Source organism: Mastacembelus armatus, chromosome 3, assembly GCF_900324485.2.
Source record: "Mastacembelus armatus chromosome 3, fMasArm1.2, whole genome shotgun sequence".
Taxonomy (NCBI): domain Eukaryota; kingdom Metazoa; phylum Chordata; class Actinopteri; order Synbranchiformes; family Mastacembelidae; genus Mastacembelus; species Mastacembelus armatus.
The window spans coordinates 23,965,551-23,984,949 of record NC_046635.1 but is presented as its reverse complement, the minus strand read 5'-3'; the positions used below and the strand labels follow the sequence as shown (position 1 = coordinate 23,984,949).

Here is a 19,399-nt window from a genome sequence, read left to right as displayed (position 1 = left end):
TGTCGTGACGTCCCAAGTCATTGAGTCAATAGCCAAGGAACATGACACAACCTCTCACATTCACTTGGCATCAAGCGGAACAGGGAATGGCATGCTTTCCATTTCACTGCTCCATGGCCCTGGCAAGACCCTGTCTGCACTCGAGAAACAGGAGATCTCAGACCGCAGCTCTCGCATAGAGGCAACGTTGTGACCTGGCCCTGAACATGTACGTCGCTGCCTCAAAGCAGCGGTACAAGGTGATTCACCGGTCAATCCATAACCCTGGCTATTATCTCCACTGGCTGTTGTAGCACAGCAGGGAGGCCTGTGGATAACCAGAGGGCTTAGATGACAGGAAATTAGATCATGGAGACATACAAGCACATTTCGATTAAACTGATGTCAGGATGTATCTTCTTCTGTCTGTGCATTTAGCTAGGACAAGAAAATGTGACCTCTCACCTTATCTGACCAAGTACTGATCAAGAGTATATAACCCTTTATCATAAGCTTGGCTTCACATTATCATATAGACTAGGAGCATAGAAAAAAAGTAAAAATGAAGCAGTGGTGGATGTATGTATGCATGCCAGATTTCCTTTGAATGTAATTCTTTTCGGATTAATATAAAGATTAATTGTTTGGTTAGCTAAATAACATACAATATCTTTACTTCAGTAAAGACTGCCATGAAATTTGGTACATACATTCAAGTCCATCTCAGGATAAGTTGTAATAGCGTGTGATAATATTATTCGTAAATTTTGATCTTGCACAATCATAAGGTCAAAAATTTCATTTATAGAATGTATCCAATACTTTGATTCATGAAAAAGTACCTGCAAAATAAACGACATTCATATCCATCTCAGTTGTACTCATAGTACTAATAGCCAACTATGTAAACATCTTGTGAAAAAATAAATATCATTCTGCCATAAAGAACATGATTAATATTGTTTTAGTGGTGTCAAAAAGCACCATAGGTCTCTCATCAATAAATACAAATGTCATTAAAAACAAAAATAGTATATTTAATGTATTTACAATAAACATACAATCATGTAATCCTTTCCAAGAAATATACAGAACATAAAACTCTTAATTTAAAGAAACAACAAAAACAAAACCAAAGAAATATACAGCATATCTAAAAAAATAGTGATGCTTTGAAAATATAGGTGATATTTTCTTATTTCACCGCCCTTTTCCATCTCAAAGTTCCTGTGCAAAGAGCCATGAAATTCATATATTTAATACCACCCTCAACATAAGCAAACACATCACTAAAACCGTCACTAACATGGTTAGCAAGTGGTTTCACTTTATTAAAAGGCAACATGCAGCCTAATGGCTCAAACCAAAGGATAGACTAATCTATCTGCATATGAAGAGTTTCCTCCCAAAATAACACCGTCATTTACAAAAAGTAACTTTACAAAAAAAATGAGTTAACAGTAACAAAAAGTAAAGCAAATAATGGACTTCTTTGCAACTCTCCATTGTTCACAAAATATCTGTTGAAACACCTAAGAGAAGAATATTTTGTTTGTTTGTTTTAGCAGTAAACTCTTCATAGATTAATACATCTGTCACTAAAGATCTGCTATAAAAGTCAACCTGCTGTTCCACAAGGTGAGGTCATCAAAAGAGAATAATGACAAACATAGGATGTAAAAAAACAACAAAAAAAAAAAAACAGTTATGATCCAAAGTTATTGTCTCATCACAAGGCAAAACATCTCAAGCACATTTAGGTGCCAAAAGAAACAGTCCAGTCGCCGCAGGTGGATACAAGGTCAGTTGCCAGCGCATTAGACAGACCTAGAATATGTTGGCTTTGTCTTTGCAGTTGTGTTGAATGTTACAGTGCACAGGTTGATATGGCACAACAGAGGCTCCCATCAGAAAATATCAGAGTAGAGCTTAATATCCAGGCACAGGTGCAGGACTGCTATCTGTGAAGTTTGGCTGAATTTTCTACAGTCAGCCTTATCTACTGTACAGTGTCCGGCTATAGCTCGACATTGGTGCCACTTTTTTTGAAGCAAAGTATTGTTTTTACTTGGAACAAAGCAACAGTTATCAGCTTTGCAACTGATGGAAAGAGAGATTAATCTAAATAAGACAATACCTTCACTAGTAGAAAAATCCTACATATTAACAGTTATTACATCCTAAATAATACTGTTTTCTAGATCAATATACAATATCTTATAGGCAATATATTTTTGGGAGATTTGTAAGATATGATGAAAGTAAGTGAAGGGATGTCACAGGAAGGCTACATACAGCTGGAGGACCTGCTTTGTGCTCCAGCATGTTGAGACAAAGTTATCTGTGGTGTCACTTTGGCACTTGTATGGCACTATAATGTACAGAGGAGTCAGCACTATGACACACTGGACTTTACAGATATTAAAGACAGTACCACCTGTTGGGGAGATGGTGGCCAGCTGGTAATGTTAGTTATCACACTCCTCTCTGAAACCTAGAAACATCCATCGAAATTCTTTGTGCATCTCAGGTGTCCTGAAAGTTAGAAGCTGATCTTCCCATCAGGGACTGTCACTATTTGAACCTGGCAGCTGACACAACCTAATTGAATTAATTAAACGTGCTTCTATGTTATGGATTTAAGTCTCTCTGCACAGCTAAAAATCAGCATTTCTACTCTCTTAGTTCACATCAAACTAAGCAGACAGTCTGGTATGGCTCTGTGTTGAATGTAGGTCCATTAAGAGTTGATCCCAAGCATTCTTTAACCACTGTCTGCTTTACCCATTGTATAAACATTTATATATTCAACATATATATCAAAGAATTATAAATGGCTTTAACTAACTTAAAGGAACAATTTAAGATTATGGGAACTATGCTTGCTTGATCTCTTGTCAAGAAGTGAGATGTTTGATACCACTCCCACTCCAGTAGAGTAAATAAGAAGCCACAGCCAGCAGCTGGTTAGCTTACCATAGAAAAGGAAGCCAGGGGAAGAGCTAACGTTGTCATGGTGAAGCTGAATTAAAGATAAAAGCTGTAAATATGAGACATTTTGAGGTGTTGTTAGATGGGGGTTGTTGGCTTTGGACCAATCTAAGGTCAGAGGTCAGCTGTTTCCCTGTCACCAGTCTTTATGCTAAGCTAAGCTAACTGGTTATGGTTTTAACTTCTTATTTTGCAGAGAGAGATGAAAGTGGTATTGGTCTAACTCATAGCAAGAATACTTTCCAAAATGCTGAAGTACTCCTTATACCACCCACTGTCAAAGCTCAAAGGTATTATACATGTAAGAAATGAAATCAACTGCAAAGGTGAGCAGCTGGAGAAACGTCCACATTTCTGATGCAAAACACATTAAATATTTACGAAGTAATCCGCGGAAATCTGTCTACTCTGTATGAATGTGTCAGAAATTAGAATCCCAAAGACAAAAAAACTTCTTTGAAAAAAAAAAATCTGAATTTAGACAATTACTGCAGTGAGTGACTGAGTCAGCTGATGTTTGAGGTATTTCCCAAAAACAAACAAACAAACAAACAAACACCACAATGCAGTGTGCATTATAAAGCTTTTCTATGGTCAAATATAGAATTAGGAGGCTATTAAAGTATATTGAACCAAGTGTGGAGGTGGTCAGCGCAATGGCTGCTGTTTCAACACCCAATGACCCAGTAAACTTTATCCTAAATATTTCTTTACAGACACATTATTAACACTTACTCATCAGTCTAGCAGAAAAGTAGCAATTTCTGAATCAAATCTTTTTTTATCAGCCAGGAGTTTTTCTCAGCAGGTGAAAGCCACGCCAAGATGAACTTTGACTTCTTTTAATGTTGCATCGCTTCTCTGTGGGCAGGCCAGGCACTACAATTACTCATACTCGTAGCATCTAGTGTCATAACGTGAGAATGCAACACGGAGATTTTTAAATTCTATCACACAGTGTGCCTTTAACTGCAATACCAGCATGCTTTTAATTTGACTACTTTTACCTGGACACTGTGCTTCATGCTACGCTGTGTCTGCTGACAGCTAGCCCACCACAGTCATCACATCTCACTGTGTTGACTTACTTAAATATCTTCCCTGTCTGTTTGCTATTTACATTATCATGTTGCTATGAATTCTGTGCATATGTGCAAATATTTAGGAGTTGGACACCTATTTCTTCCCTCCCTCAAGTTTTTATTTTTTCATAAATTCAGTGCAACATTTTGGAAGTTGCAGTGAATTATCTAAATGCTAAAGGGAAAACAGTAAATATCAGATAACAGAGCATAGAAAACAGTATGTGCAACATAAACTCATCCTGAAGAGTTTTGTTCTAAACTTGTATATTCACCTTTGGAGAAATAGTTAACCCCATTTTTAGCTCAGAAATGTAAAATATTAAAATTACCACTTCATTTCATTTTCTTCTACTTACCGTAATTGGGTCTGGATCACAAGGGTTGAGAAAAGTTTAAAAATAATTGGTTTGTTTTTCTTGCAGAGGGTTTGACATTTTTCTATACTTCTTTTCACTATTGCTTTTATCTTTCTTCTGAAGACCTACCCAGGAAATAGGGCCACTTGGAATTGTGACCCCTCTGTATTTTAATAACAAACTGAAAGAGGGTTAGCGGGTTATTAGCACATAAATGTGTTAATAAGTCTTCTGCAGAGTTGCCTAGCAGTTTCGACTAAATTACAGCTGTATATCATTTTATCTGGAGAATTGCTCCAACCATGAGGTAAAAATGCATTATTTAACCATGAACAACCATGTTTACTATCAGTCTTTCCATCGCACATTTGGACCTGAGAAATACTCCCTTCTAAATGGAAAATAAACAGTTTGATAAAGCTGATTTCTGCTTCTCTCACAGCTCTGATTCTAATCTTTATGTAAACCTGACAATTCTAACAGAACACTAAACAATCTTACTGTAACAAAAATCCTTCCAGGGATATTGTGGGAGATAAATGGCCTAGGATGCAAAACATATGACTGCTTCATCCCTGTTTACAATACGGGGGCTTTTTGGGAAGCATATATTCAATTTTTTCATTATGTCTGATGTTTTGGGTAAGAAGAAGACAGGACCCTTACTGAGGACATTCTTCTAAACACCAAAGAAACATCAGATCAGTTGCACATTCAGAGCTCCGGTCTGCAGTCCCCGTGCAGACCGCCTTTATAAAACTGACTCCATGTTGTCACACATTTCTTGGTCCTCCAGGTTGTATATGAACTTTGTCCTGTTGACTGGGTTCTGCGTGATCTCCTTGCCTAAATTGTCCAGAGTCACATTGGAGGCAAAGAGTTCAGTGGGTGTGAGGTATCCCTCACTGTTCTTGATGTATTTCTTGTAGTTCTTTCTCAAACACTGCCATGTGGTGGTGTACAGGAGGAAGGCTGATGACTTGAGGACTATGGCAATGCTGACATACAGATGCCTGTAGGCCACATTGTCGTACAGCATGCAGGCGCCTTTCTCGCCACAGACTGAGCTCCAAAAGAGACAGGTGGAGTCGATGCCCATGCCAAAGATCAGGGGAGGGGGGATGAAGCCTGGAGAAGGAGGTGGATATTTGACAGACAGCAGGTCAAAAGTTCAAAAAGACTGAGTGTGAGTTGAGTTTTCCTTTATATCGACACAGACAGACTGATGAAGTTCATTTCAAACAAGGTGAAAAATTGCTCTGACGTTTACATCACGGCACAAAACTGCAGGGCAACAGCAGGCAGCACAAATACAATAGAGTCAGAAGTATTTCTAAATGTGCACCAATAGAAAAGAAGAACAACTTATTTTCTGTGAACGAAACGCAGATATTAAAGTGTATAAAATAAATGTCTTACCTATCAGTCTCAGGAGCAAAAACAGAACTCCAAGAGCATACGATTTAAGTTCTGGACTTACAGTTCTGAAACAGAGAAACATCTGGGGTGAACAATGTGTACTAGTAAGCTACAGTAAATAGGGCATCTCACCAAGTAACCATCTGTGGTTTAAAAGGACAAGAAAGACACTACAGAGCACTGGTTAGGGCATTATCCACTTCCTGTGTGCACTGCATTGTGGGAGAATGGTGTTGATCAACAGTCCACTGAAAAGTCATATGAGATTTGAACATGTTGTTATATCCAATAGGTATTATGGCTACAACCATGAAAGTTATAAAGCATAATTACATGTACACTGGAAGACTACCCAAATCCTCTTTTAATACAGACGTGCATAGTCTATTGTGGATATCAATATATATCCACAGTATTGTATGTTCTCCATTCTGCAATGTTCTTTATCACTGTATATGACATAATGTTGTGTTAGTAATTCTCTATACCAGTGTCATATTGAGAAATCCTTTGGGTACACCAGCACTGAAATGTCACTTACTCCATCATTTTGCCCTGCAGTGCCCTCTTGTGGATTTTTATGTAATACAGTTGGTCTTGTACCTGATGAGAATGATGACGGAGGGTGTCTGAGCCATGGCTCCAATCATGCTGCACACACAGATAACACACAGAAAGGTGAGGAAGGCCTGTTGACAGCCTGGACTGGGGCACTTCCCCGGTAAAGCCACTGCCTCTTCACTGGTGCTGGATATGCACGTACAGCTGGTCAGGTTCTGGGACATAAAACATGAGCGCAATTAGAGGTGAGTTAGTCTAAAAAACTGTATGAATGTGTCCAGTGACTTGTTTCACAATGTAACCATCACCACTCACTGGTTTGGTGCAGCCAGCGAAGCAGGCTGAGAGGTAGGTGACTCCGTTGGAGCCGCAAACAGGGCTCACTGACGCTGTGTAGCAGTTACAGTTATTGATGCATGCTGACTCAGGTTGCTGCCAGGATGCCAACGTCCTACGGAGGATTTGAAAGGTCATGTTAGGCAGTGTATATGTGTAGGGTGGTCATGTCAAATGAAAACAACCACATGAGCAATTTGACAATCAAAGCTTTTTTAACTTTTTCCGATCTGACTTGTCTCCTCTAATTTGTTTATCATTTTTAAATGTAGATTGGAACTGAATCACCTGGGATGCTCTAACAACTGATCACTAATGGCACAACATAATCAGTGATGCAAAAGCAAATATTTCTGACAGATGTCAACCGCATGATATGCATTTGATATTTCTAGACAGGATATTTCCTTAAAGCAGAGTAAACACTGAAAATGGTTCAGTCTTATCTGCCAACTGGAACATCATGTTACAGGTGATGCATATAAAACTATATGCACAAACCAGATTTTGCTGTGGATTCCATGTCTGATTAAATTGACTGACAGAAAGAGGTATGCATCTTTCATGTCTTTCATCAAATTCTTGATAAGATAACAATTGATAAATACCTTTAACCTTTGCATCAATATACCTGCTGTTAATGAACAGAGAAACTTCAGAAATACAGATGCATAACTACAGCATTTCTTGTAAAACTGCAAACAAGCATACAAAATTTTGGGCAAAAACAACAGTAGGAAGAAATTCCTAATGCACATCAGTAAGTATTCACTCTTACTCATTGCCATAGGCCACCGTAACCCCAGCGACAGGCCCAGTGTTACAGCCCAAGAAGAGAAAAGAGACATAGCAGGCAGTAGACACCAAGTTGACTAGCATGGCCATACGGACAGCACCCAGAGCAGACAGGTTCAGCTTCTTAACCAGCAGCCCCCCAAGGAAGATGCCCAGACAGGCACAGGGTATTGCTGTCATACCTGGGGAAGGTAAAATAAAGGTGTTCACTGTCTCGCCACAAGGTGTACTTGCATTTTCTTTACCTTATTTTTGTGCAGTGTACAAATACTCATTATAGTTCTCAGTTTCCTGTGTCATGTTGCCTTTGTGGTCCAACACCATGATTGCAAAACAATTTTTAACAAAAATGGCTTCACCTGACAAGAGAGACAAGATTATAACCTGCTTACCTAGCAGCTGATTGGCTGAGGAGGTGGTCAGATTGAACTGCTGCTCCAGGTATTTGCCTAGGAAAGCAGCAAAGCCAGCAACCACAGCAATCTCCATGCAGGCTGCCAGTGTGATACAGCTGAATACCGGATTGGAGAGTAAGTGCCTGGTTACCCGGGGGATTACTGAGTCAATGGAGAAGAAAACAGAAAAAATGTTAAAAAAAGATGAGGATAGTTTGTCACTTATGAGTGCTTTCCAGCTTTCTTCTTCTTCACCGTTTCCTCCCTGTTTCACCCTCACCTCTAAGATGCTCGCATACTGAGAGTCCGCTGTTTATATCAAAACCATGAATGGCCCCGTTAGGTTTAGATCCCTGGTACTCCATGGTCAAGGAAGAAGGCAGCATAGCCTGTTCACTCTCTCCTCCACCATCTATGTCCTGCTCGTCCAGTGTCTGGGGGAAGCCAAACATGAAGAGGGCCGACAGGAAGAGTAAGGCACCGCAGAGGAGGAAGCCGCCCCACCATGCCCCAATCCAGCGAGGGTCATCTGGGGTGATGTCCAGTTTACCTGAACAGGAAGTAGGTGTATTTGCCACAGTGAATGGGTGCCAAATTATGTCATAAGAAATTACACAGTGAATGTGAAGTAGTAGTGTGTATGTGTATAACTACTGTAATGTCAAGGAACAAAAGTCAAGAATGTATTTCAAAAAATGGCAAATTCCAACCCACTGGTGTCGATAAAGACAGCATCAACGTAGACTTTGGTACAGATAGAACCTAAGATGAAGCCACAGGCCGGGCCAAACACTAATGTTGAAAATAAAATCCCTGCAAGACAAAACAAGACAGAAGAACATAACATAACATTTAACATGAGAGCAGCAATGGCAATAATTGTGCCATTTTTAGTTAGCATAAAAAAATCAACATGTATTTTTGAGGCATTTATTTTGATTGAAATTATATCAGCTTAGACTTAATTTAGTTGTCCAGTGATATGGATACTTCAAAAAATGGAAAATGTGTCCCACTGTCAACCAGAAACTAGACCCAGAGAATACAGTAAATACAGAAAGTGCATCTCACCTAATCTTTCAGCAGAGGGCAGCATTGTATCAATGCCTGTAATGCATCTATTACTAGGCCCTTCCATTAAATATGTGGTAACACAATACTTCCTACCACAGAAAACACTTTGTTGTTGTTGAGTCTATCGTATGACTGCAAAGTATTATAGAAGTAAAAGTAATGTATTTCATTACATCCCCCACATTTTCTAAAAGATGATTCAGGGAAAAAAAGCTGTCCAGACCTGCCTGTGCCTTTCACACCAGAAACAGGGTAAATACTTTTTTACAGGGTAAATACTTTTTTACAGCACTGTAGATTATCCATCAGGATCAATTAAAATTATTGACTGAATGTTAATGCAGCAACATGTAGCACTGATTCTGATTCTAATTCTGATCATAAATAGTCAAGCAGGAAATGGGGATATTAGAGTTAATGCTGATACAGCAGTTCTAGTTGACTTTCGCTTCTCTGCAAAACTGCCTTGCTTTGGCCCAGAGCTTGAGAGTTTTCCATAAAGCAGCGGACTGTGCAGGGCTCTGTGTGTGGCAGTGAAGTTCAGTTATGCATGCTGGTGGTTAGTGGAACAATAGCAGTAAGCTCCAGTACCCTCACCGCTAATAACAGAGTCCAGAGCCGAGGAGGCTGCTCCCTACTGACATGAGAGAGAGTGCCAGTCAATTTCTCAGTGAGGGATGTAATGATTAGTCCTGAGGCCATCACCAGAAATAAAATTTACACAGCATGGTGACTTCATTTTGAATAATCTTTCCAATGCATTTCTATAATAAAACTTCCATAATATGTTGCTACCAGCCTTTTGGTTATGTGCTGAAAAACACACTCTATCCCTAATTATCCATGTGTCTCTTTTACACATAAAAGATACACATTATTAAGATGGTAGGAAATAAGTGAAATCAGGATAGGACATTGCAGTTCATAGTCAGTGCCTTAAACCTCCAGGTCAGCATGACAACCCAGTTATAATTGTTTTGACAGATTTTGACTCTTAAGGGGAATCAGACATAAACAGGGACAAACAGGGATCAGCAATCAGTCCTTTAGGCAGATTTAAATGAGCCGTAGGAATACAATCACTGATAAATATTAAAGAAAAAACCTCAATTCTACCTGAAACACTGTTAGATTTGTCAAGCTAGACAAATGCCAAATTGGCAACACTGTGAACACTGTGAACACTCATTTCAGAATGGTGGTCCTTTGAGTTCAAGACTAATAACAGCTAACATGCTCAATCATTTAATGGATTTTGGTTCATCCTGTTTTATCCTCCTAAGGCGTTTTTTGTTTTGGGGTTTTTCCACAATCTGTGGTTCCCCTTCCAGCCTCCAGGTGAACCCAGTTATTCCCTCTGTCCCTAATCACCTGACCCAGTCATGTACACCTGCCTATCATTCTCCCAGTTCCCAGTATTTAATATACCAGCTGTTTTCCCTGCCCCTTCGCCAGATTGTCTGTCGTTCTTGTCTAGTTGCAGCCTTCATGCCATAGTCAGCCGTTAACGTCTGCCTGGTTCTCCCATGCTACATTTTGAATCCTTGATCTGAAATTACTGGGCTTTCTCTTTTCTTCACTCCCTGGTCTGCTGCCTGTGTTAAGAATAGTTGCCTGCGGGTTCTGGATCTCTGCATGTTCCCACAGCCAAAACTTTTCAATGGGCTTGCTCTCAGTAAGTGTTTTACCAGGCTTACAGTAGCACATGTTGACACAAATGGCACAGAGCAGGATGACTAGGCAATTCTTAAATCAGTTGATATATCTAAATAAAAAAACAATTAAAACAATAGATATTACAATTTATATCTAATTTCTACTGATCTAATGTGTACTCAGAGTCATTAAACTGTGACAGGCTACTCAGGTCACCCTATCTCTGTGTGTTTTACTCTGTCAACAAGATCCATTATGTTCATTTCAGCAGAATCATTGAGGTCTGAAGTTACAGCAGGGCCAACTCAACCACCAAGCAATGAACAATTTCCTGTCTCTTGCTTTGCCTTCTACTAAGGGTCAAATCACAGACAAACATTGGACAAGGCAACTAATCTATAATGCATGTGGTGCAGGCGGGCTGGCACGCACACACACACACACACACACACACACACACACACACACACACACACACACACACACTCACACACACACAAACAATGCAGTGAACCAGCATAAAATGTTGGACCCCAGCCAATGTGATCTACAGTATATCAAAACTCCATATTCTCTAATGTCACTGTGGACACAACCAGCTTCACTGTGACCCAGTGGAAGGCTAAGAGTAAGTAAAACAAAGTAAAACAGCTGCTAACAATAGCAAAATGAACTATAATAAGGGAGAATTACTGTTACTGTTAATAAAAACAAGAAGCTTATAATCCTATAGCAACAGCCGCATCAGGAGACGCATTGGCCTTGAGTAAAATCTTTGCTCAAAATTGTGAATATATTTTGTGACCTTTTAGGCTACTTTTGAGATTAGAAATTTGATGTATATCTTTTCAGAAATACAACAAATTTCTGAAATGATACAATCAGCAGAATCAAGGCGATGGCGATGACCATAAAACTAATCTTTGAGTGTGGCCTTCCCAGACAAGCTGAGCTATGAGTGGCACAGTGCAAAGTGGTTATCACTGTTGACTCACATCAAAAAGGTTCTGGGTTTGAATTTGCATCCAACTGGAGCCTTTCTGTCTGGGGTTTATATCTGTGTGGGTTTTCTCTGTGTTCAACATGAAATATTTGTCTCGCCAAGTCTACAACTTATCGATAGATTTGAATGATCTATAAGAGGTTGTAATAGTTTTAAAAAGGAAGAGAAGAGAGTTGGTTGATGTGGAGAATGAAATTTGATGCCCAGAGTGAAGCTCTGTGGTTTTATTAGCAATATGTGATTTCACCCTGGGAGATGCTGAACACTATAACGTTAATGGATTTCCATTGTTTCAATGCAAAAACCAGACTGTTGTATAACAGCCTGCTGTACCCTTCTCGACACACTTTTATACCTGCTTTGTCTGAGCACTATGAGACTGAGCGCAGTCGATAAACCTCAAGGTACAGTAAGTCAGTCCTGCTGGACAGCAAACAAAAGTTTATCTTCCTTTTACATAACGCTGTTAGTGCAAAAGCAGCTTTGAGTCACATTAAAATAGATGACTAAAGTTAACTGTAAGAGAAACGCATAATTCACAGGATCACTCTTTAAAGTCCAGGTGATTTGGGACGACTTAAGAGTTTTAGCAATTCCTGAATATCCATGTATATCCATGTAAGTCTCTGGTAGCTTGATCTTGGCCTGTCTGACCCAGCCATTTAGAAATGGCAGGTAGTCACACTCCACTTAATCTGGGAGCTGGCTGAGAATTTGACAGCTCGTCCACAGTGTAAGAATGTGTAGCTAAGTTTAATATTATAATATAGGTTTGTAACTTGGCCTTAATCTCATACAAGTTTCTAAAACATAAGTATTACTTGTAAATGTTTGTAAAAATACAAATTACAACAGTACATTATTTATACACACATACACACACACACACACACACACACACACATAAAATTAGGCTATCGATGGAGAATATATGGAACACATTGCACCATGAAGAACTTGTGGTACAAGCTTACTATCAAAGGTCACATGACAACATACACACTAAAATCTAAAAATATTAAAACTAATAATAAATATGCTGTATATGTTCAGTAATGCCTGTTCACACAGCCCAGTTTTCTTTAAACAATAGCTTATTATCATAAACACTGCAGTTCAATACAACAGTCGATGTGGAGGAGTAGAAAAACTGTAAACATCATGTAGTCTACTGACATCTTGTCTTATTTTACCTTATCTTAATCAGACTATAAAATACCAGACATGTGAATGTCTTTTTTCTGTTTCTAATAATAAATTCCCAATAAATAATAACCTGATGATATTGCCTTCCCCTTGTCTGTCTCCTGTACCCATCTTTCAACGAATGCAGCAGAGACAAGGTCATGCTGCATGAGACAGGGCTCTCCTGCCTGGTCACACTGCCAGTACATGAATACCTTCTCACTCTCACTCACATTATGGCACAGTTCAATCACTGGCACTTTGCATCTTGGCAAAGATGCTCCTGAAAGGTGCACATATAACACAACCCGGGCCAGTCTGAGCGGACAGAGTGCGCTGAGTCAGCGTCCATTCCTTCCTCTGCTGTCCTACAGTGATAGAGTAATAACTCCACCAGAGTAAAAACATTTTGCTGCAGTGGACCCTCAACTCCAAGCCTCACAGCGTTTCATTGCAGGCATAACAGCAATGAATAGAGCCTAAGATATGTGGCAGAGAGTAAAAAAGCTGACCCAGCGGCTGCAGAGCTGAACACCTTGGGCTCTTTAGGCTGCTTTTTGTCTTTACAGTTCTGTTTTGTAATTTGCTGCCACTTGGCACTCATGAAATATTCCTGTTATAATTCATCCTGAGGTAATGTGCAAGCACATGATAATTGGACATCACACTTTACTGTTTTTGCTGCAGTGGATCACTGCAGCATTACTACAACTTTTAATTCTATTTTTGTTTCTCTCTCAACTGCCAGATTGCACAAGCAAAGATCTTATGATTACCTAATGGAGAAAGAAGTGCCTGTTCCTTTTTACCAGCCTGCTGCCTGATCTGTTGGACACTAACTGGACACCAAACGAAAGCATGCTGCAATATTGACAAAGAGCAGATACTGGACAGGTGGATGCTGGGTGTCGTGGCAACTGTTGTTTGGGTTCTAGTTTGCTCTTGAGTATTCCCAGCGTCCTCGGTCTCTCATTCGAGCAGTATTGATCTATGTGCGGTGAAGAAGTGGCCACAACAGAGCAGACTCCTTTCCTCCTGTAATCTGGTTTGTTAGTAAGCCTGTGGAGAGCTGCTGATTTAATATTTAATCGTCTGGTTAGTTGTTTGCCAAACGGCTCCTAACTGCTTATCTGTCACACTGCATTATTCAAGGGTTTTTCTTACAATGCAATTATATCTTCACACATCAAGCTCATCAAATGTTCTTTCCCAATGTCTTGAGACTCAGAAAAGAAAGCAGCCAAATACAAAGCAGTTCATAACACATACAACTGGTACTGTATAAAGACAAGGCTCCATTCAGTTACCCAGCCACAACAGACAGACCATGCAGCAGTCACATTGTAGGGGGTAACCATGGTCATCAGCATGCCTGGGTTTAAAAAAAAAAAAAAAGAGAGACAACGAAGAGAGGAGAGAGAAAAGTAATACACTATCTCCATGTGGAAGGACAATGGAAGGAGCTGGTTTAAAAAAAAGAGGAGGGAGGGTTTACAGTAGATTTAAATCTAACTAATTAACAATGTTGGTAAGTCAGGATTTAAAGCTTTATATAGAATTTAGGTCCAAAGTGGCTAAATTCTACCAACTTTGATGATCTGTTGACCTTATCTCCAGCAAAACTACTGGCTTGGAATTTGTGGGTTTAATTTTAATACCACTTAGTGATCTGTAAACATCTTATCATCAGGTTAACATTTAAATTTGTCTGACATTTTGGTTTAGCATTTACAACAGTTGCTAGCATTGCTAAGGTCTTTAAGCATATGAGAAACAGAGCCCTGTGGTAAACCCATCCAGTGTGTACCCTGCCTCGCTCCAAATGTCAGCTTGGATCAGCTGCAGCAACCCCACGACCCTCCACAGGATAAGCTTTATAGCTATTGGATGGATGACAAACAAGAAATGCTTCTTTAACCTTTTTAAATATAATCAAAAAAAGCTGTAATTTATCAAATATGTATTCTGCAGCCAATCATTTTCAAGAGGACTTTAAATTGATCCCACCTGCATGTATTTATGTATTTAGAATAGTGGAATAATTGAGTTAACAGCTGAATTACTGCTACTCTATTCTTTAATGTGTTGTTAATATTAGCCGCTATTTATTGTGAATTACTATTAGTTTATTATTAAGAGATGTTAAATGTGTAATGGTTTATACGTTAATGGTTTAGTGCAGGAAGATTTTTTTTTAATTTTCTTAAAATAGAAATATAAAGTGTAATGTCTACCATCAGATATCTGATATGAGTTGGCCTATAGTCGAGCAAGCGGTAGGGTGGGCTGCTGGGTGCTGTGCTATCCTCGTTTCCCCTCCTTCCTCTCTTCCATCCTCCGTCCATCCCTTCCTCTCTCCTCTCCTCCATCTGAGCGCTGCTGGCAGAGACTGTACAGATCAAAGCATGTACAGAACAAACCGCAGGCCTTCTCACCCTGCAAGAGGTCTGCACTGAAACGCAAACAGGGAGAATGCAACTAGGACTAGCAGAACAGACTGTGACGAGGTGCAACTACCCAAACGAAGTCTCATATTTTTGGTCCTCACATAAAATCTAATTCATTTTCAAATCAATGAATTATCGATAGCACGGCAACAAACAGAAAGCTTAATTTTTCTGACTGGCAGGTTTATTTACCCACTAATCATATTATTTTGACTAAAGTGCACTTTTGATAACAGGCAATTAAGCTTCACATGGCTGAAAAGTCGTCACAATGAAGTTAAAATAGAAAATACATCAAGTAACGCATGTTGTTCCCACACACAACCACCTTTTTATGGTCCAAGGATTAAGAGTTTATATATCAGAGGATCATGCTGACCACATTTACTGAACATTGTACATCCATATTATTAGACAAGAAAATCGCTTAGTTATCACCATCTATTGTTCTCCATCATTTCTTCCAATATTAGAAGAACAAGTGGCCTAATTAATACATTTCTCTCTTTTTCTGTCTCATTTCCTCCACCTTCCCAGATGGAGCTGTGCTACTAGCAGGTCACTGCAGGGTGAGAACAACAGGAATGGCACATAGCCTCAGCGCCTGTCTCTGCATGGTTGCCTTGGCAACTTTGGCAGACAAGCTGTAATATGTGTTATGTCAACCTCTTGGATTCTGCTGTAAGTATAACCACAGGCCTCCGCTGCTGGCCTGTGCATATTTGCAGAATTTGGGAACTAAATACTTTGCTCAAGGGTCCATATGTGAGAGATGACAGGAATGTACCTGCGAACTTCTAACAATCCTGGATCTTAAATTATTAGCTAGTGATCTCCTGTTCTCAAGATTGCTGCTTTAACTTGACACTGGACAACTCAAAACAGCCACAGTGAGCTCGGAGGCAGGTGCATGTTATAACAAAAGTAAAGTTTTATACTGTATGACACCCATGGCACAAATTTGTCACTAACTAGTTAGAAATGTTGTGGTGCAGTGATACCATTTAGTAAAGTATTGATGGAATCATACACTCCATCACAGAAACTAACATGTTTAATAGCCAAAAAATACTGTCAATACTGTGCAGTGCAGTATCACAGAAATATGTCGTATTTTTTAGCTGTAAATATTGCAAGATACGGTGAGTTCATTAAACAGTTTTCTATAAAAATATATAAACTTGTTGCTCAGTTTGATTACACACAAGACAACAACATAACACACACACACACACACAAAATCACCTCTAGAGCATGACACATGAAAGGTTGTGATGTGGGCTAGAGGACAGAGGACACATCAGGACAGGCTATGCAGAAAGTGCAGCTCAGTATCACTGGATTCAGTTAGTGAGCAAAATGTCTAATTCATTCACAAAGGCTTTCATTTATTGTTCAGATATGCAGCATTGGGTTGGTTTGTTTGTAACACAAGTACTAATGTGTTTTAAAAAGAAGAGATCGTAGCTATGCATGAGCTGCAGTAGACTGTCGGGGTGAAAATATTAAGAAAATAGGCCATCACCAGAACACAACGCACAAGACATGTCAGGAGCACATCACGTTACTGGACACACTGACATGTGATGTCTGTGAGCTCCACTGTGGAAAAAAAGTAGCTAAGAGAAGTCCAATTTTTTAATTATATTATATATATTACGACAATATATGCTTATCCTTTAGCGAATGACCAACCACTGCTTTCTCTTTTAGCTACCTCGCTACCTGAGCACACGTCATTAACCATTTGTCTAACTAATTATAACTAATTCGAATTTAGTGGCGATAATTCGATTTTGTTTAGTATAATGCTGTTATCTTATGGTTCTAAACCAAGCCCCTCTGTTCAATACACAGAGCTGATCATTTAGTGCACACCTGAATGATTAATGTCAGTCATGCTGTAATTGCAGAAACATGATTATACAATTTCCTTTGATAGATATTGTGATTGTACAGCTTTATTGTGCCACTGGCCTTTGTTTCTCATTATCTCCAACAAAATCCTATGGGTGGCTCAGGGCTATGGCTAAAGTGCAAAAATACAGAATGTACATGAGCAGTCACGTCTCCTGTCAAAGATTCGCTGCCAATTAGCGTAGCTTGAATGGAAGCAGGGAAAACAGCTAGACAACTTTTTGTTCGTTAGTTTAATTTTTACACAAAGACAAATGTACAAACAAGTAGCTCTGGATGGAACTAAGCAAGTAGTGTCTCTTGCTTGTATTGTTTATGGTAAACTAATTGGCTGCAGGCTACAGCTTCATATTTAGCATTCAGAATAATGGTGGTATCATCTTACTCTTCAAGAAAGCAAAAAAATGTATCTGACATATTAAGTTAGTAACATTAATATTAGCAGACACCATTAAGATGAAGGTGCTGTTTTGTTCTCAGTTCAGGCTCTGAATTGAATTGGATTGAGTCTGTTACTTGTTCCCAGTGTTTCTTTCGTCTGCATTGTTAAAAAGGATAATAGCTCAGGAACCACTTATCCCTAACACATTTATCACATCATGATGGTTTCTGTGGCTTTTGTGGTCTTTGAGTAAGCTTTTAACCAGGAGGAAACACACTGTATATCATGGCAGAGCTGACAACAGTGTTTTCAGTCAGCAATGAGGGGAAAGCCAATACAGAAAGCTTTGGACAGAGTCAACAATAGAGGTGTCTTATGTGCTTAGTTCAGTTTGAGGATTTGCTGATAAAAATTAGATTTTTCATTTAAAATGAAACAACTACCATAAATACAGAACTGACTGTCTTCTCTGATGTTTCAGTTGTACTCAGTTGCTGCTCAGTGTGACTCACCTATATAAAGTGAGGAGTCCTTCCTGTGGACGTGGTCATCGATGTAGGACACTCCAAGAGGCTGGACAGGTGTGGCACCGATGCCCAGTAGGACCTGGGCTCCGATCAGGAGAAGGTACATCATATTGGTGTTGGCTCGGTTGCCACATTTAAACCCAGAGTCTCGGTTTTCTGACCTAGTGTTGTTGGAGCAGACATCCCTGCCATCTTCAGCGTGCCACGAGTCCCCGGCTTCGTATTCATACTGATGAGTCAGGAACTCTGGCAGGGCTGACAGCAATGCCCCCAACGCCATGACGATTCCACCACAGCCAATCAGGCGGGGTCTGTGGGCCTTGGCGCCAAAGTAGCTGACAAACAGGATGAGGGCCAGGTTGCCAATTTCGAAGCTGCTGGCAATGACGCCTACATCGGCACTCTGGAGGTTGAAGCGTCTCTCCAGAGTGGTCAGAACACTTACCTGGCAGTTAGATAGACAGAGACAGAAAGAGACAGAGCAGGTGTTATGAAAAGCTTTTATAACTAGCAGTCATTTCAGACTGCCAGAGACATCATAGCAAACCCATTAGGTTTTTAATGCAGCTTTATGCACATTTTATTATATAGTTCCTATTAATTGCCGTAATAATTCTCCCAGACGTATCAGTATTCAATATTTTCCATTCCATTTAAATGTTATGAATAACACTATGACAGAGCATTGATCTTCGGGTGTTATACAGTAAAAGCATGCTGGAATCATAGCCATCCTCCAGTCCCTGAGCGATCGAACCAACAACAACTTGTTGGCACACAGAAACTGAGATGCTTTGCGGGGTGGCCTGCTTCCAACATCTTCATCCCCACACTCCTCGTCCTCCCGAAACAACCCTGAGGCGAGCCTGGCTCCAGCATGAGAGAAAAGGGACATGGGCATGTGTGTGGCTTCAGGCAAGAAACCTCTTACAGCTGTTCTAATTATGCAACAGAAACAAACACATCATACCAGCTGTGTTTTGGGTGGACATAAGTGACAAACTGGCTCTTTGCATAGTGTGTGCTGGATCATCTACAGGATGGATGATCAATAGATCATGTATAATACCCATTGATCAGACAGTTTTGTGTTGCCTTGTTGATCTCCATGTTGAGTTGGAACTAACAATTTCATTATTGATTAATCATTTTATGTGTGAAATTTCAGAAAATCATATAAAATTGCCAGCTTCCTAAAGCCCAAGATAAGGACTTTAATATTCTTATTTTCCACCAACAGTCCAGAACTCAATGATATTCAATTTACTGTCATGTAAAACAGGGAAAAGCT

The 19,399-nt window shown here is 39.6% G+C and overlaps 1 protein-coding gene across 1 annotated transcript; it reads right to left on the bottom strand.

Moving 5' to 3' along the window:
- Nucleotides 1-5,162: 5,162 nt before the first annotated feature.
- LOC113122282 (solute carrier organic anion transporter family member 3A1-like) lies at nt 5,163-19,043 on the bottom strand. Its single transcript, XM_026293495.1, has 10 exons — nt 18,788-19,043; nt 18,094-18,553; nt 8,632-8,730; nt 8,198-8,467; nt 7,915-8,079; nt 7,506-7,704; nt 6,707-6,842; nt 6,434-6,606; nt 5,831-5,895; nt 5,163-5,539 (listed from the first exon to the last, which is right to left on the bottom strand). The coding sequence occupies exons 1-10, from the start codon at nt 19,007-19,009 to the stop codon at nt 5,163-5,165; spliced, it is 2,166 nt and encodes a 721-aa protein (XP_026149280.1). The 5' UTR covers nt 19,010-19,043.
- Between the last annotated feature and the right edge of the window lie 356 nt (nt 19,044-19,399).